A 20,608-nucleotide genomic window follows, 5' to 3' on the forward strand; every position below is an offset into this window, starting at 1 on the left:
GGCTAATAATGGCCATAAACTTTCATAGAAGAAGATCTAAGCAATGGAAGGTCAAAGTTTCGACTTTATACCTTAAAATGGTTGCCACATCAGAGTAAACACCGGATCTACAACCTCTCCCTTCAGCTATGCACCAACCACTTCAAGCTTCTTCACATAAACACCAAAAGGCACTCTTTAAGCCCTCACACACTCAAAATGGGAGATGAGACACGATTTAGGGTTTCTCTGGACAACGGGGGTGAAAAGGGAGGCTACAGTTGAGGCTTAAGGCCTTTAAATAGGGTGCAAACCCTGAAAATTAGGGTTTTCCTTTCAAGTGTCTACTCCTCGAGTTGGGGCCTTCTAACTCGTCGAGTAGACCCTTCATTCCGCGTCCAAAATGATCTCTACTCGACGGGTTGGAACTCCCCAACTTGTCGAGTTCCAGCCCAAAAGTCTAAAAATGTTGAAAACTGAAAACACATAAACCAAGCGTTACAAAAGACACGCTGAGAAACATCAATGAAATCCAAATCGGGTGGAAGGTGTTTTCTGGTGGTTAATGTGATGTGTATATCACCTCCAACTTGAATGAAATTGAAGAAAGCTCTGATCGAAAAGAAGAAGAAAATGGAGAAATTGGTGAAGATGGAACTGGAATATGGGAATCTGATTCCGGGAGAGGAGAATTTATGTCTTCAAATGGGCCTTGGTTATCATTGAAGTTGAATTATGAAAAAGTTTCGAATGCTTGGTCGGATAAAGGGTCATCGTTGCCGGAGGAAATATCCAGATATGCTTGCTATGAAGTTGGAGAAATGGTTGTCGATGTAGAAACCCATTAGGAATCTTCACAGGGCCGAATGCATAAATCTCCGATGCGTTTAACACTTGGAGAGAGAGAGAGAGAGAGAGAGAGAGAGAGAGAGATGAGTTTGATTTTTTCATTATTCAAAATGTAAAAATGTCATTTAATCCATCTTTAACCGGTGAAACAGAAAAAAAAATAAAACTCAATACCCATTTTAACCGGTCAATTCTAAGTTTAAGGACTTATACTATAAAAAATACGAAAGATATTTTAAAAAAAATTTGAAAGTTGGTTGGGAGAGTGATATCAACCTTAACCATGATATAGAAAAAATGAAAGGTGAAAATATAATCCACATAATATTTTAATGTAATAATTATAATAAATATAGTAATAAATGGATATCAATTTCATTAATGAACTTACCTTTTAATTTCAAAATTCTCAAAATTAAAGCTTAGTTTCTTTTATTTATTTAAATTATTTGTTTAAATTTAAAAGATAAAAAAACATTTCCATTATAATAATTTATTATTTTTTTTATTTTTTTATAAATTCAAAGTTTTCAAATATTTTGAACTTATATTTAATTTTTTTTTAAATTAACCTATATTATATGAGTAGTGAAATTAATATTTCTTTTAAATGGACAGCTTTTTCTAAGTGGCATGCATGACAAGTCCCATAATTAATTTTCTCAAAAAATTCCGATACCAAAAGTTTATTGACTAAATAATGTCCACTACATAAGTTCCAAGAAATACGAATATTACATAATTGCCAAACTTAAAACTAGAAAAGCTTAGCTTATAGGGCTATGGGGATCAACTCCATGGATAGAAAGATGTCGATGTCCGAGTCAAAGGCAGTAAAACCAGGGCCAAGGTATAGACGTGTAATCATCAGGTCAACCCAATCACTCCATTTATACCTCCTTCTACTTCCACATACCACCACAAAAATCATCGTTTATACCTCTTCTCCAAATCCCAGATATCTATCACAACATTCACCAACATGTCGAACAACATGAGTGCCGGACAAGCCTATGGCCATGCTGAGGTATATATATATATATATATATATATATATATATATATATATATATATATATATATATATATATATATATATATATATATATATATATATATATATATATATATATGCTGACCTAACTTAACATTAACGAGATTGATCATTATCGCTGCTTATTAATTAACATGTTCGTTTTGATGTAGGCTAAAGCCGAAAATATAGCCGGTGCAGCCAAGGACACCGCCAACAAAGCCCAGGACAAGGCTGCTGATGCCGCCAATGAGGCCGGCGGTCAGGCTCAGCTCCGCAAGGAAGAGGTCTCTAGCATCCTCCAGCAGGTTATATATTAATTTCCAACCATAGATCTCTTTCTGTTTCTTGATTTGATGGTTGAAATGATGAAAAACTTTCGATGGTTGATTACAGACCGGAGAGCAGGTGGCCAACATGGCTCAAGGTGCTTATGATGGTGTCAAGAACACACTTGGCGTCGGTGAAACCCAGCAGAAGAAGTGAAGGGTCAAACTTAATTTGTTTGACATTGCTTCACAATAAATGTCTTTTAACATAACCAAAATGCGTTTCTTTTTGTTTTCTAGGGTTTGAATAACATGTATAGATTCATAGTTTCAATCAAAACAACAATGTATATATTACAATAAAAGAATGAAATTTACATTCAAAATAAAAAACAATGTGTCTAAGCCATCATCTTCTTAAACTCTTGGAAATCAAGAAAACCATCAGAGTTGGCATCATATGCTTTGATCATACTTTTCACATCCATATCGCCCTTGTCGTCCCATAATCCCAAGCTTGATAACGCCTCCTGGAGCTCTTCATCACAGATGAGTCCATCACGGTTCTTATCAAACACCTCAAAAGCCTTGAAAAGATCACTCTCTGGATCTTTCTCGGTGTCCTTTCCTTCTATTGTGATTGTATAGAAGTCCAAAAACTCGGGAAAACTAAGACCCATTTTCCCAGTTAAGGATTGTAGCTCGTCGACACTTGAAGAGATTTTCATGGTGTCAAGAAGCCATTGGAGCTCGTTGGGGCTCACAAGGTCATCTCCATTTTGGTCTAATTTCTTGAACAGACGGTATAGATCGTTGTAGCTAAGAGAAGACATTGTAGAAAGGCAAATATATAGAAGAGATTATATATGATGAGAATCACTTGTGATAGAAAGATATATATAGAGACTATATTAGTGGTATAAAATATGAGCTAGAACAAGTCAGATATATTGGAGAATAATGAAGACGGCATTTGGTGCCGAATTTCGTTTTGTTGAAACCTTCTAATCTAGGCATCGTACATCCCACTTGCTGCCAAATTACTTGGACTTTTACTTTTTGAATGCACAAAGAATATTTAAAGGTTATTTAAAGGGATAAATGACTTAAAAAGGTAATATATTTTTCGATTTATACACATTTGGTCACTGAGTTTTTTTTTCGTCCACATTTACCCTTTCAACTTGTTAAACCGTACACATTCAGTCCTTATGACCGGTTACTCCAGGTTAGCTGGGAAAAATGACTTAATAGGGTAATATATTTCTCATTTTGTACACATTTAGTCCTTAATATTTTTGTATACATTTAGTCCTTAATATTTTTTTGTTTCAAAATAAGTCATTTTTGTTTTTGTACTCATTCTGAATGATTTATTTAGGTTTTTCTTACGACATCTTATGAGGGACAATCATTGATGAAGTGTGTGGGGTGTTGATTTTTATGTGTAACGTCTCATTTTCACAACTAAAAATTTTCATTTTTAAATAAGGCAAAAGTCCCTAATTATAAATCCATTATTAAGAAAAAAACGTTTATTCCAAAATACATTTATCGAAAACCAGAGTAATATAAGAAACGCGGAATCCTCAATATTATTGATAAGTGTGTACAATCATGCCTTCGCCTTCCCACGATCAACGATATAACTTGAAAACATAAACAACTGGGTAAGCACAAAGTTTAGTGAGTTTCCCCCAAAATACTCGATACAACAAACATATTATCATACATAACGAGCCCACACTCATCAGATTGGAATACATTGGCCCAATCAGTCATCAGACTGAAAATGCCAACATGCAACAGGTCCAAGTAGTCATCGGACTGCAATACCCAGGGTTTGTTGGCATGCCGCCTTAACCTAACCGCTCTTCTCGAGCCTCCGTGCTTACGGCTTACAACCGGCCCACACCAGGTATCTTGGCCTACAACATATAGCAGGACCACCTCAACCTATCCCACCACGATATGGTTATCCCACGTAAGAAGTCCTGAGAAAAAACCTAAATAAATCATTCATAAGTACCGAATGAGTACAAAAACAAAAATGACTTATTTTGCAATAAAAAAAATTATTAAGGAGTAAATGTGTAAAAAAATATTAAGGACTAAATGTGTACAAAGTGAGAAATATATTATCCTATTAAGTCATTTTTACCGGCTAACCTGGAGTAGCCGGTCATAAAGACTAAATGTGTACAGTTTAACAAGTTGACGGGGTAAATGTGAACGAAAAAAAAATCAGTGACTAAATGTGTACAAATCAAAAAATACATTACCTTTTTAAGTCATTATCCCTTATTTAAATGATACTCTATTTGTCCCATATTAATAGTTCATGCTTTCATTTTGGTTTGTCCCAAAATAATAGTCTACTTTTAAAATATGTCTTTTTATATATGTCTTTTATCATAATATCCTTCATTATTAGTAAAAGTACCATGAAATTAAATACAACTACCATAGAATTAAATGCAACAAAATGGTAAGACTGTCATTTTATTTAATAAAGTTAATGATAAATAATATTTCGTTAATCTATGCGTTTTTTGTCTGTGAACAATTATTTTGAGACGGAAGGAGTATTATTATATATATATATATATTGGTATAATGCGTGGTTACAACAGATTTCATGATTAACTTTCTATATGTTAGGAATTTATTCGTTTATTTTAAAGGTTTTATGAATGTAAAAAATCAATTGACTCCACGTGTGTCATATGGTATTAAAGTTGAGGTCTAGCACTTTTTGGACTCAATATATGAAGAGTTTGAAAAATTGTCCGTTACTAGGGCTCATGACAGTGGCAGTGACTCTTCCTTGACAACAGCCATCAACTAGCACAAATTCAGCCACCAACTTAGCTTCTAATGGTCAGAAAACGACTTCTTAGCAACCCATACATCTTGGTCTTGGCACAAAGAAGCAAGTAATGACTACCAATTCTATCACTTTTAGGCTATACAGTTCTCTCACTTTTAGGCCATACGGTATTGATGTGAAATGTGAATCTTGTGACTAGAAAAAATCATAGAGGCATATACATCACACACAAATGTTTGTCGTCGAAAGTCATATCACAAATGATAATGACTGGCATTTGGTTTATCATGAAATTTATGACAGACCTTTATGACCTATAATTACGACAAACATACAATTACGGCAAACATAAACAACTACATTTTCCACATATCTTTACGATTGACTTTCAATGTCATAATTAGTAACATTTTTGTAATTATTGACATACATTAAGACTTAAAATCACGACATATATTCTGCACGTTATGATTTTTGATATAGTTTTACAACATACATTTGTATGTCATGGTGTTACACTTACATTTCTAACAAATTATATATATATATATATATATATATATATATATATATATATATATATATATATATATATATATATATAAGGGTTAACGCTCGACGTTAGCTAATCGGTGGACTACAGTGAATGCATTAATCGACTATGCACAGATTAAGCGGGGTCCCTAAATTGCTAATTAGTTGAATTTTAAAAAAAATATATGAATAATATCATAACAAAGTTTATAATTACCACGAATATCATAACAAAATATGTTAATAAGATTAATACAACACCAATTATTCCTCAAAGTGATAACTATCAAGATAGAACTTCTTCAAAGTGATCAAATTTAATCATTTTCTACTACTTCGTTCATTTTATAGGTAGGATTAATCGCTAGGTTCCTTTTAATCGGCCGGGTAGCACCTAGGAACCAATTAGAGATTAGTCAAGACCAAGTTGAGTTTTTTTTACAACACTGATATATATATATATATATATATATATATATATATATATATATATATATATATATATATATATATATAAGAGAGAGAGAGAGAGAGAGAGTTCTGAAAAAGAAGAAAAAAATAACTCTCTATGAAGTTTGGTACAAAATGTAACCAAATTTAGGTTATCTTAAAGTTTGGGGATTTCAGGTGGTTATGAGACTGACTAGAACCTAATGATTATGATTTAGTTAACTCTATCATAGAATCAAGAGATGAATATTTCATGAAACTCGTTTTTCATCCATACCTATATCAAAGGATAAGGTTCCCAGTTCTAGTGGAGCCAATAAGGAAGATGAAGTTGTATCTAACTCTAATAAATCACTTGAGCTTCAGAAATCAAACTAGAAAGAAATTAAGGCTAAAATCGTTCATTTTCTACTTTATTTGGTTGCGAGTTCTAGAGATGAAATTACATATTAGTATCATCATTGTTTCAGTATTGAAGAAGATCCTAAAACATTGGATGATACAATAAAATCTCAAGATTTTTCTTTTAAGAAAGAAGCAACTAATTAAGAAATTAATTCAAATGTTATTAGATGTTTAATGTATTCCAAAAGTATCTCTTGGAATAAGAATCAAGCATGAACACCAAGGATTTTTTATCTCATGATCTCATTATATCTAGAAAGTACTTAAGAAATTCAACTGTTGTTTGCATGTAAGTACTCTTATGGATCCAGGTATGAAACTTATGCCTAATAATAGCCAAACAGTTTCACAACTTGAATATTCAAAGGTTATTAAATGTTTAATGTATGCCATGAAAAGTACAAGGCCAGATAATACATTTGTTGAAGAAAGCTTAGTAAGTTTAGTAACAATCCTAGTACTTATCATTGGCAAGCTATAAGACGGGTGCTTAAGTATCTTAAGAAAACCATGGACTATGGTTTGACTTATGTAGGGTTTCCTTGCGTCATAGAAGGGTATAATAATGCTAGTTGGATTACTAACATTGAGGATCACTCTTCTAAAAATGGTTGGGAATTCTTGCTTGGAGGAGGTGAAATATCTTGAATATCTAAAAAACAAACTTTCATAAAAAATTAATTATGGAATCTGAATATTTGTCCCTTCCAGCTGTTGGTGCATTTTCTCCTCCCTTTCTCTTTATAACATCGACCTCCCCTTTCCCGTTATTGTTTACCTAAACCCCATTGACCAACCGCAGCAAAGCCATACTTAGGTGAGAGGGTTCATTTACATTTATGATAACGCCTACAAGTATATAGTCCTTTCATTTTAGTAAATGGTTTTGCCCCGATTTCTGAGAAGCATCCTCCAATTTTCATCATTAGAAGAACTTACCTTGTTGCTCGCTTATTCCACTTGCCACCAAAAGCAATAAAAATCCTTTGATTTTGATCATTAATTTTGTTTTATCGTAGTTATGTGATTCCACTCATAGTTGCCACTAGAAGAACTAATGCATCATTCGATACATATTGTTGATTTTGTGTTCCTGATTTGATTGCTGGTTGTCTATGATTTTAGTCGTTGATTACGATTGCCTAATAGTATATGCCTTGAGAACAATCCTCTTTTGTAAATCTAATTGAGAACCACTGCTAACCATACAACAATGTATAGGATTTTAGGAGTTTGAGAAGTTTGTTTACATAGATGAGGAGAGGTCGCTTTAGTGGAAGGTGCTTTAGCATCAACAAGAAGGCACCCAAATAGATTAAATTTCAAAGGAGGTACAAGATAATGCTTTATAGGTCATCCCTATGGTGAAAGGTCACTTCAACGGAAGGTTCTTTAGTATCAACAAGGAGGGTCCCAAAGAGATTACTATTTCTAATGACGTACAAGATAATGCTTTATAGGTCATCCCCATACGGAAATACCAGGCCATTATACGACTAATCCTAAAGCAACCACTAATTCCCTATGACAAGTGGTGCCTCTGCCTGTAAGTCCCTAATCTGCTTGTGTATCAATCAGATCCGTTTGATGGTGCGGAATCCCAATCAAACGGATGATGTCAGATCAAATAGAAGAGAAGGAGAAGAAGAAGATGATGAATCTTGTATGTATTGATATGAATGAAGATCCGGATACAAGATTCACACACACTTACACACACTCTCTTTTCTCTCTCTTTCTCTCTCTACAACACCTTCAAATGCACACACTTAAGCTCCTCTATTCTATGTGTTCATCCTTCACATGCACTCCTCACCCTATATATATATGGACCTAAGGCCAAGCCCAAAATACAAATAATCCAATGCTAGTCCAAGCTACAATTAATCCTATACTATTTTTGGCCCAAATAATAAAAACAATAAATGCTTAGAAAAGCAAAGTATAAACCATATTTTTCACCCAACAATCTCCCCCTTGGTTTATAGCTTTCTTTTCTTTTCTTAAATGACCCAACAAGCTCCCCCTAAAAAGTAGCTGGCTTTTCTTGTTAATCTTCATTGGGAGCTTTGGTTTCAACTTTAATCTTCAAATTCTTCACAACTTGAAGATGAACTTGATGAATCTTCAATGAATGACTTCATCTTGAGTAGTTAGGCTTTTCTTCAGAATTTGACATTGAACGCACATTGGGTGAAGAGGCTTGACGTACTGATTCTTGAAAGATAGTGCTTTCAGCTTGAGAATCTTCAGAGAGAACATTAAAGAGAACTAATCTTCTGAATCACTTCAGCAGGTACAAAGATAGCGGCAGACTGATTGAGGAGGCTTCAATGCAATCCGTCACATAATCTTCAATTTTAGCTTCACCTTGCTTCTGGGGTTGAAAGATTGAATGTCGAAAGAATATTCTTCATTTCTTGCTCCTTCGAATGAGAATTCTTCGATGATCACGGATGAAGCCTTGGCTCAGAAATCTTCGACACAAACTCCATGAGTTTCATCTTCACCTGAATTCACTTTTCAAGACAAAACAAAACTAAAAGAAAAATTTAGCACACAAGATTTTGGATTTTTCATATTTTCTGAAAATGAAATAAAACAGAAATAACACTATTTTTGGATTTTTTATTTTCTGATTTTTGTTTGGTTTTTAAAATTTTTAATTCTTCCCTAATATTTAAATTAGAAGAAAACTATGAACAAATTTAACAAAAATAAAAATGATATCTAACTTTAAGAGTGATTTGGGATCAAAGTTTTTAGACAACCTTTATCCGTTTATCGGTACCTCTCCCTTCATGAATAGATCTGGTCAATCGCCGGTATTGTGGTCCACTTAAACACGAGAGATTGTGACAAAATTAGGACATACTATACGTGACAAGACAAAGTGATCCTAAGTTCCTATATAATATTTCTTAAGGACCATTCAGCTGACGACGACCAAAGATATTGTTGTCCACCTAAATTGAGCAGCGAGATCTACAGACAATCTGTAAGTGTTCAATTTTTAATTGTACTAGAACATGTTTCCCGCTTCCTGATATGCTCCGGTAATCAAGGACTTCCAGAATACTCCTTACATCGGGTGAGCAGACAATTGTTAAGAGAGAAGATAGATTTAGAATGCATATGCTATACACCCAGGTCGGATCTCTTCCAATCTCGCAGAGGGTGAAACATATGACTAACTGAAGTTTTAGAGGGATTGAGAAGTAGAATGGTGCATATACTGTGTACCAGGTCGGATTGTGAGTCACGCAAAGGAGACAGTATATGGCTAACAGATAGAAAGAATTGCATAGATAGAGGATGTAGAGAAATAGAGTTGCATATGCTACATTCCAGATCAGATCTTTCAATCACGCAGAGGAGGCAACATATGACTAACAGAAAGAAAGCAAGAAAATAATTTCCTACATACCTACTTTATCGGAATTCCCCAGTCGCCCCATCAATACCGGAATTAAGGACAGAGTCCGTACATCGAGGAAGAGTTAAACCACAGTTCTAGATACGGATAACTTTAATGTGACTGGTGGATTATCATGTATATCTCCCTGCTCAACCTATCTGAGCGTCGTATTGTCAGGCTAAATGGATCTATCTAGGTCAAGATTTTTCAAGTCTTTAGATTCCTTAAGTTCACCAAGCCTAGTCAAGTCCCTTTTAATCTCTCGTGCCTACCAGCGCATCGAACACAGAGCCTAGACAATTCAGATTCAGTCCCTTACACAGATTCAGATTGCCTGTTATCACATGATTATATCACTTCCCAAAACATCTCCCTCAAACTCATTTCATAACCAACATATGTTTTTGGATTTTCTGATTTTCTAATGTTTTTGGATTTTCTTAAATTTTCTAATTTTTGTTTTGTTTTTATTTCTCCCCCTAAATTTGTGCATAGGAGAGAAACAAAAGTAAAGGCACAAATTTAAACTATCCTAAAACAAAAATTAGTCTTTAAAGCGAATCAGCTTAAGAAAAACTCAGGAGTATAGAGAAGAAAACTCAAACCGTAAGTCACTGATTGAATTTGCATCCAGAGGGTTTGAGAACAGCACGCGTAATCTCAAAACAGATCTGAAAATTCTTCATGTCATTAAGCACTAACCCCATTTGTGATCTCTTCCTTTCTTCCTTTCCCGCAAAGGACACATACTCCCAAACAATGTTCTGAGTGTTGTACAGTTGAGAGATGTCTCCTATCATGTGCCAGGAACAGCCACTACCAACAAACCGAAGTCTGATGATATGCCTCCATAGCTGCTCCGACACAGAGCGGGATCAGTTGGTCTTTGGAACCCAATCCATTTTGAAACTGGGTCGACCTTTGTCATCCTTGCACGGTACTCTCTCCCATGACATGTCCTGCTTATCACAAAAAGAAGATGAAGAAATATTAGAGTCATTAGTTGATTTGGGAGAGTGAGCCTTTGGAACCCATTTGTAGTTGGGTTTAACCCATTTCTTTTTCGATCTGATGGGTGGCTCGGTACTTGATTTTGAACTTGATGTCGGCCGTTGAGATGACTTTGATTTTGGCTTCACGGGAGCATCTCTTGGATTTGGATTCTTGGCCGACATTCCCTTCTTGCCCTTGGGATTTGGATTCTTGGCCTTGTGGGATTGATTCTTTTCCTTCTGTGCGTTCCAGATGCCATTTTCTGAACGTGACCTTGAGGGGTTTCTTTTGGAGTATCTCCCTCTTGGTGCGTTCTGCCACCCTTGTGTATAGTAGGGAACATATGCGCGATTAGGACAATTTCTGGCAATGTGTCCAGGTGTTCCACAGTGAAAACATGTCTTTTTCTTCACTGTGAAGTTGTTTCTTCCTGCCCCTGGTGGCGTATCTTTGCCTTGTCGTTGGTTGTTCCCACATGCACAATTACAACAGGCACTCTGTTTCAATGGAATTGGTGGCCTGTATTTCTCAACAGCAGGTTGATCAGAAGCAACTGAGTTCGAAGCAACAGATTCAGATCTCAAGGAGATGTTGGTTTGTTCAGTAGTGTTCTCCTTGTTCTCATCTTCTGTTACTTTACCTGCAGATGAAGTAGAATCATTAGAATTTTCAACCTGAATACCTCCTGAAACAAACCAGCTGGTTTGCCATATTGAAGATGTGCCTCCCTGTCAATTTCTTCCTGTGTCGTAGGGATGGATGTGTAGTTATGATTGAAAGGTGGAGGAACACTATCATACCCTAGACCCTTGTTTTGATTATCTTTGAATTTTAATTGGGTTTCAAATAAGGACTCGACTGTCTTACTTGACGCAGTATAATTTTTGAAACTAACATCTGTTTTTCCACACTTAATTTTCAAAGCGTCAAGTTCTTCAGTTACAGCATCAAGTTGTCTCTTAATATAGTCATAATTTTCACACTTGTTGCTGAATTCTTCCTGAAGCTTCCTAAAGTCCTTTATTTTTGTTTCTAACTGGGCCTTTAGGGGTTTCTGTCCTTTCCTGAGTTGATAACCTTCATATCTCAGGTGCTTAACTTCTCTTTTTAATAAATCATTATGTTCACGAAGAAGTTTAATCGTAGCTTCACATGATTGAGAACATGAAACTTCACATGATTGAGAACATGAAACTTCATTGACCAGAAGGTTTGCGGAACACATTGTTTTTCCACACTTCAAATCGTCAATTTCTTCAATTATATCAGCAAGACTAAGACGATTGAGATCTTTTGTCTTCTTGATGATAGCCACGTTCTTATCCCATGATTTCGGAAGTGAATTCAACAGCTTTTTGTTTATCTCAGATTTAGTCAAGAAAATCCCAGCTATATTCATCTCAGTAGTAAGTGTAGTAAATCGCTTCAACTGAGCTTCTAGGGTTTCTCCAGGGATATAATCGAACATGTTGAAATTTTGTCTTAACATATCGTGACGACTCTCTTTCGTGTCCTCAAAAACCATTAAAAGCACAAGTAGAAGTCAAACTTAAATTTAAAAATGCCCTTTGACTAAAAAGACTCAAAAGTCAAATTTAAAAAGTCAAACTCAAAAGTCAAACTTGAAAAGTCAAACTTAAAAGTCAAACCGAAAAACTAAATTTGAAAATTTAAAAGTTAAACAAGAAAGTCAAAGTTTAAAGTCAAATGTCAAACTTTAAAAGTAAAAGTCAAAATTTTAAGTAAAAAGTTAAAAATTAAAAGTCAAAAATTAAAATCTAAAATTTTTGGTTGAAATTGGAATTTAAAATGAAAAGAAATTGAATTTTGGGCTGAAATTGACAAAAATCCGAAAGTTGGTGCGAATGGCAATGTATTTGAATTAAAATCGGAAGTGATGAACCAAGGAGTCCGCTAGCTGAGTTGGTAAAGCGCTTAGTGTATGAACCAGAGCTCCAGGGTTCGATCCCCGGCACCCCCAAATCCGCCTACCCTTTTTAATGTGCGAAGACGAAGGCTGCTGCTTAGCCGGCTTCCCTAGCCGTTCACCGAGCCGCGACTCCACCAAGCCGTCTGCCGAGCCGAGGCCGCACACCGCTGCCGTAAACCGCCGAGCCGTATACTCCGAGCCGCAAGCCGGCGACCGTAAACACGTTTACGGCCGTAAACTCCGGACCGTAAACACGTTTACGACCGTAAACTCCGGGAAACCCTAGCCGCCGCCGCCGACCGTAAACCCTTCAAATACCGTAAACTCTTCGCAGATTACGTGAAAAACAGCGTTTTTCACCTCTTTTTGCTCCAAAACTCGATCAAAAACTCGTTTTTATCAAAAACTAGAAGAACAAACCCCCCCTAATTTTCAGAGATCTATCCAAAAACCCAAGAATCTTTCAAAAATAAGATCAAATATGCTCCAGATCTGACAAAAATGACTGATACAATTCAAGCTCTGATACCACTTGTAAGTCCCCAATCTGATTGTGTATCAATCAGATCCGTTTGATGGTGCGGAATCCCAATCCAACGGATGATGTCAGATCAAATAGAAGAGAAGGAGAAGAAGAATATGATGAATCTTGTATGTATTGATATGAATGAAGATCCGGATACCAGATTCACACACACTAACACACACTCTCTTTTCTCTCTCTCTAGAACACCTTCAAATGCACACACTTAAGCTCCTATATTCTATGTGTTCATCCTTCACATGCACTCCCCACAACCTAAGGCCAAGCCCAAAATACATCAAACAATCCCAGGGCGACTCAGTTCAAATCATTTTTGGAAGATCAAGTAGCTAAGGGTTTCCCTTCAATGAAGACTGCAGAGTCTATTATCAAGATTTATCCTAGCGTCATTGATCCCAAAACAAGTCAGCCACTTCGATCAGTGATGTGGCCCGCTACTGCTCAAGTAAAGCAGGTTCCCGTTCTTCAAAATTATCCAGATGGATCTCTCGCATCCATGCAATACTGGGTGTTTGATGAATCTGCTGCTGCTGCTGTCATCAAGCTTAAAGACGATTGTATCCGCTTGTATGACAAGAGGGATTTGCTTCAATTTGGCAAGTGGGACATACATCAGCTCTCCATTCATCAGATCAAGGTGGCTGAAGACATTTTTGAGCCCGTTGCAAAGGAGTACATTTCGATGGTTGTTGAGATTATCGAGAAAGAGATGTGGAACGGAGCTATGGGAAAATCCGATGTGCTGGTGGTCAACAAAAGTTGAGTCCAAGCTAGCACCAAACCAAGGGGGAGAAATAAAAACAAAACAAAAATTAGAAAATTTTAAAAAATCCAAAAACATTATAAAATCAGAAAAAAAAAAATTTCTATCCAAAAACGCAAGAATCTTTCCAAAATAAGATCAAATCGGCTCCAGATCTGACAAAGATGAGGGATACAATCCAAGCTCTAATACCACTTGTAAGTCCCTAATCTGCTTGTGTATCAATCAGATCCGTTTGATGGTGCGGAATCCCAATCAAACGGATGATGTCAGATCAAATAGAAGAGAAGGAGAAGAAGAAGATGATGAATCTTGTATGTATTGATATGAATGAAGATTCGGATACAAGATTCACACACACTTACACACACTCTCTTTTCTCTCTCTTTCTCTCTCTAGAACACCTTCAAATGCACACACTTAAGCTCCTCTATTCTATGTGTTCATCCTTCACATGCACTCCTCACCCTATATATATATATGGACCTAAGGCCAAGCCCAAAATACAAATAATCCAATGCTCGGTCCAAGCTACAATTAATCCTATACTATTTTTGGCTCAAATAATAAAAACAATAAATGCTTAGAAAAACAAAGTATAAACCATATTTTTGACCCAACAATCCCCCCCTTGGTTTATAGCTTTCTTTTCTTTTCTTAAATGACCCAACACTGCCTTATGTTGAACAACTTGTTGCCATGCCTGAATTATAAATCTATAAAAGGTTAGCGATGCATACCATAGGTAGTATGGATTATGAGGTTGAACTTTTGAAGGGAGTTAGCATACAACATATTGTTAATTGTAAGTAATCATGAGTTAATAGAATTTTTAAAAGATAGATACCATATATTCGAAAATGTTATTATAATAATATTTTTATTTTTTCAAATTTTGAATGGAAGTCTATTCGTTACAAAAAAAGGAAAAATTGTAGAAATCATAAAAAATGTCATGTGTCAAAAATACATGCTAGAAAATGGACATGTGACATTTTTATGTTTCGCTGAGATTCAAAAAATAAAATAGAGATATTGAGATTCAACCTCAACCACATAATTCACATTTGCCACTCTAACCCTCCGGCGTACCGGCGTGACGGTTTAGTTATAATCATAAATGATTATGTAGCAACCACCCGTTCCTTTCACCTTCGCCACCTTCCCCACCACCACAACCGCCACCGCCACCACCACCTCTGCCACCAGCCGAACCCACCACTGCCACCTCTGTCACTTATACTACCGCCACCTCTACCACCACCTCTTCTGCCACAAATTGTTATAATCATATATGATTACTCAATCTGTGAACATAATTCTATATATAATCATTTATGATTAGACATATACGTATAAACATTTATAATCATATGTGATTATACCTCTTTGCCATATAAACAATTATGATTAGGCATACCTCGCTGTTGTCAGTATGCTGGAGCGTTAGAGCGACAAATAAAAAATATATGGCTGAGGTTGAATCTCAAGATCAGTATTTTTTTTTTTTTTGAATCACAAGTGAATCATCCCCTATATATATATATATATATATATATATATATATATATATATATATATATATATATATATATATATATATATATATATATATATATATATATATATATATATATATATATAAAAGTCATTTAATAATTACATATTTGGTTTAAGAGGAAAATTGTCTTTTGGCAGCAAGTTAACAGAAAAATCTAACATAGTTAGATGATGGACCGACTGTGTAAACATTGAAAACCACAAGAAAAAAATTGATACAACTCGAAAACTAGGATTAAATTACAATATTCAAGAAATCATGGGGACCATTTCTGAAAATTTTCTAAAATTAATGTGACTACGCCATCATCTTCTTAAACTCTTGGAAATCAAGAAAACCATCAAGTATTTGAATCATAAGCTTTGAACATACTCTTCACATCCTATCAGCCTTCTCGACTTCTCGTCCCATAGTCCCAAGTTTGATAATGCCTCCTGAAGCTACTCATCACATATGAGCCCATCATGGTTCCTATCAAACACCTCAAAAGCCTTGAAAATGTCGCCCTCTAAATCTTTCTTAGTCTCATTTCCTTCTATTGTGGTATAAAAGTCCAAAAACTCGGTAAAACTAAGATTGGTTTTCCCAATTAAGCGTTGTAGCTCATTAATACCTGAAGAGATTTTCATAGTGTCAAGAAGCCATTGATGCTCATTGAGGCTCACAAAGCCATCTCTGCTTTGATCAATTTTCTTAAAAATGCGATGCAGATCGTTATAGTTAAGAGAAGAGATTATTGTAGAATGGATAATATATGTATGCAAGTATGTATGTATATATGTATATGTGATGAAAGTCACTTTTGTATATATATATATATATATATATATATATATATATATATATATATATATATATATATATATATATATATATATATATATATATATATATATACACACACAATAGGCGAATACCCACACGTTCCGCAGAATACAACAATATATTTGAAATCTTTACAACTATATGTTTTTTTAATATATCAATGATGTTGTTGTTAGCTCTTGTATAATAAATCTTATAATAAGTTGGTATAAACATTATTTCTTTTGAATTATATGACAATGTGTACATCTTTTAAAAATACTATAATCTCAATTGTCTTAATGGCCTCTACATACGGGTTACTCATAAATAAAATTAAATATAATATATTGTTTAATGATGTTTATAGTTGTTATTATGATTAATTAATTTTAAAAAAGTTTATTTGCTTAAGATTTTAATTTTTATCATTGTAATTATTTAAAACATCAAACATTTTTTTTAAAGGTAACAATATAATTTTTGTATATAATTTTACTTTTAACTATTATTGTTGTAAGTTATTTAAAATAAAGTATTTTGAAACTCTTAATTATTTTAATTTGGTTTCATAAATTTAATTTTTCTAAAATTTATTTGAGGAATATTTTTAGTTTTTTTATTGTAATTATTTAAAACAATAAATATTGTTTTTGTTTTTAAATATATAATTTTTATATAATATTACTTTTAACTATTCTTATTATAAGTTATTTTTAAGGTACTTATTTGAAAATTCTTAATGGTTATAAAAAATAGTTTCATGATTTTTTTTGTTAATTTAGGATTAAAATTTAGGTTTAACACTGTAATTTATAACTTTTAACTATTTATAAATTATTCTCTCGATTTTTTTCAACTTTAACTGAAATTGACTTAAATTAACCGTTTAACATTATATTGAAATTAATAATTTAACTATTTTGCATAAAATCATAAATTATACAAAAATTATGATTTTAAAATGACAACTGCTCACATACGACAACATATCTAAACTATTAAGTTAACTATAATATGTACAAAGTTAAAGTCATAACTCAGATTTCTCGTTTAGGTTGTGTCTGCTAAAAATCATTCGATCTAAAATTCAAGTTTTTAGCTGTCTACTGTTAAGCTGAAACTTAGAAAAATCATAAATTCCTCATACGAAGTCAGATTTGGGCGTTCTTTTTATGCATACTCTCGGTTTAACGAACACTACAACTTTCATTTAGATCACCAAGGCTAAAAAGTAGTTTATCAAAAACTCACTTTTTACGTCATTCGGCGCCGTGCCGGTTTTGTCACGGAACTTCGACAGGTCATAACTTCTTTGTTATAACTCGGATTTCGGTATTCTTTATATCTCTGGAATCCTTATTTCAACCACTACAACTTTCTTCATAGATATCAGCTTTATCTAATATTTATTTTCGATGCTTATTTTTTATTCTTAATTAATTAAATCCTAATAATTAAGCATAAAATACATAATTCACATAATTCCTCTTTATTTCTTCAAGATGAGTTACAAAGGTTGACCTAGAATATTACATCATTATTAATGCCTATCGTAGAAACACAGGCATTACAATTCTCTCCCCCTTAGGATGATTCCATCCCCGGAATCACACATCGACAAACAAATACGGATAGCGACTCATCATGTCACTCTCCGTTTCCCAGGTGAGATTTGGCCCATTCTTATGTTTCTATCGCACAAGCACTAAATTGTCCATCTTGCGTCGCAACTTCTTAGTCTTACGGTCAACAATTGCCTCAGATTCTTTAATTAACCTCTTACTTTCATCCAATCTTAATTCAGAAATTGTAATTACGTCGGGAACTTCTCCCGTTAACTTCCTCAAATAACACAGATGGAAAGTGTTATGAATACCATCTAGTTCTTCTGGTAGTTCTAGCTTGTAAGCTTGGTTCCTAATCCTCTGAAGAACTTTGAACGGTCCAATAAACCTTGGACTTAACTTTCCCCGAACCACGTAACATACTTATTTTAGTCGGACTCAATTCGATATGACCTCTAGGGTTGGAATATTAATCATCTTCTTAGTTATTACCGAAACAATGGTAACGACACACTTGAATAAAAACGAAATCAATTACTAGCTCCTTGGTAACCTCGTGACTTTTCCTGATCCAAGTGCGAGTCCTGTGCTTCCGGTAGTATAGGCCTATACTACCATTCACACCTACTCATACTCGTCCCAAGTATTATATCGCAGTTCTCCAAGTCACCATACATGGATTTCACATAGTCATTCCATACATCAGATAACAAAACCAGGGTTTATATTATTTCTTGAAATGATTACACAGAGGTTCAAGTTTACCCTATATTATGCCTCTAATAGGCTACACCACATGTTACTAACTGCATTGCTACTTTATGTCTTGGTTTTGGGAATATAAGGTGCTTACTCCTGATCCCTTGTATTTCCATCTGCTTCATCAAGGATCATTTGGAATGCCCTTGGTTTTGGTTTTGGTGGAACATTGGGCCTTGCTGCCTCTTTCTTCATTGGGCAGTCTTTCAAAATGTGCCCTTCCTCGTTACATCCATAGCACATCCTCTTGTTGGACGAAAACTCGTTGGCGTAGTAACCTGGATTTCCACATTTAAAACAAGTGACCTCCTCGCCACATTTCCCAACATGTTTCTTCTTGCACTTATCACACCATCTTGCTTTGCCTCCTCCTCCTCCAGACTTCGAGAATTTTCTTTTCTCGTTGGACCTTGAAGTTCCTTCAAACTTTCTTTTCTCGCCAACTTCAATCTTGTTGGCGGCTCTTCCCTTAATCATATCTTCAACAGACTTGGCATCCCAGATAGCTGCCTCCAAAGTAAGTGCTTGACGCACTGGCACTGCATACTACCATGGAAGTCCCTTTGCGTACCTGTCTATTTTCGTCAGCTCATCTGGGACAATACGCAAAGCAAACTCCATTTTGTCTGTGAAGTTATTGGTGTATTCATCAATGGTCATACTTCCCTTCTTCAGTGTCAGAAATTGGTTTTCTAGCTCAAGCACATTTTGGGCCGAACAGTACTTGCACTTGAATTACACCAAGAACTCTGCCCAAGTCAGTTACAGTGGGTTATTAGGGCTTAGAGTCTTCCCCAAAGTGTTCCACCAGCGAATAGTGCCACCTCTGAACTGACGCACTACAAATATGGTTTGTAACTTGTGACAATTGTCAAAACTCAGGTTAGGACTCGTCTAGAACCTTACCATTTCCTTGTGTGCACTTAACTTTTCTTTAGAGTTACAAGTTGAACTAGGTTCGCGACCTAATAGATCCTTCAGAACAATTAGTGTACCTTAGTTTGTATGGAACAATCACATTGACATGTGAATGAACCAACTATATGGTAAAGTGCCAAAGTTCAACCTTAAGTCTAAACACAAAACTATGTTCGGTAGATCACAACTCAAGGGTATGCTATTAACCCAAAATTTCCATATTGGAACAATCAAATGCTTAACAAGGTTAAGTATTCTAAGCAAATATGAACAAAATTAAATCATAATAATAACTAATTACAAATTTGAGACATTGTTCATGCAATTCATAATTTCATTTATGAATCAAAAGTACAATTCAAGGATTGTCTAATCCTACGTTCTTATATTATGAACCCTATTCCATTTACATGAACTATATATTTGATTTTTTTAGAAAATTTAAATCATAAAATAATTAATTCCTATAATTATAAATTAAAATGCAAGTCTATGAATTTATTTAAAAAAAAAGTACTTGAATGAAAACCAAGAAATAAACTCTTGGAAGTTTATATAATATATCTAGAACTTTTATAAAAACTAAAGATAATTTTTATAAAATTTGAAATGGGGCCATATTTATAAAGTTTAACACTTTTCAACAAGCCATTAATCCCTTCTCTCCTCCCAACATTCGTTCATAGCCTCTTCCATTCCGTCTCTCTCTCTCTCTTTCTCTCTCTCTCTCTCACACACACACACACACTCATTATTACTCATTTATGCAAAATCCCGAGGTCAGATTTTGCATGTCAATGTGAGAGGGAGAAACCGACCTTAGATGCATTTTCTGTGGAAGAGATTTTTCCAATTCATTTCTCAGATGTTAAACAACATTTCTGGAGTTTTGTGGCCGATTTCAATGAAGTTTAGACCCAAAGAGATGACGAGAGAGATGGTCTATCCAGAGAGACAGAATCTCAATTTCTCTCTTCCTTCTCTCTAGAAACCTTACTTTC

General features: G+C 34.7%; 1 protein-coding gene and 1 long non-coding RNA gene across 2 annotated transcripts; one reads left to right on the forward strand and one right to left on the reverse strand.

Annotated features, from left to right (window-relative positions):
* Nucleotides 1-1,689: 1,689 nt before the first annotated feature.
* On the forward strand, nt 1,690-2,513 carry LOC145156502 (uncharacterized). The gene is made up of 3 exons (XR_013736752.1): nt 1,690-1,855; nt 2,035-2,169; nt 2,258-2,513. It is a non-coding gene; the product is annotated as an uncharacterized LOC145156502 (long non-coding RNA).
* Nucleotides 2,483-3,032, reverse strand: LOC145156501 (putative calcium-binding protein CML44). The gene has a single exon (XM_079075841.1). It carries the CDS (start codon nt 2,961-2,963, stop codon nt 2,532-2,534), a length of 432 nt encoding a protein of 143 aa, XP_078931967.1. The 5' UTR covers nt 2,964-3,032; the 3' UTR covers nt 2,483-2,531.
* Nucleotides 3,033-20,608: the final 17,576 nt, after the last annotated feature.

The sequence above is a fragment of the Lactuca virosa genome, chromosome 2 (assembly GCF_052849685.1).
Source record: "Lactuca virosa cultivar CGN04683 chromosome 2, Lactuca_virosa_CGN04683_v6, whole genome shotgun sequence".
Taxonomy (NCBI): Eukaryota; Viridiplantae; Streptophyta; class Magnoliopsida; order Asterales; family Asteraceae; genus Lactuca; species Lactuca virosa.

What these genes read in the sequence shown, in the direction of transcription:
- LOC145156501 (XM_079075841.1), bottom strand. Translation starts at nt 2,963, where the DNA reads ATGTCTTCTCTTAGCTACAACGATCTATACCGTCTGTTCAAGAAATTA.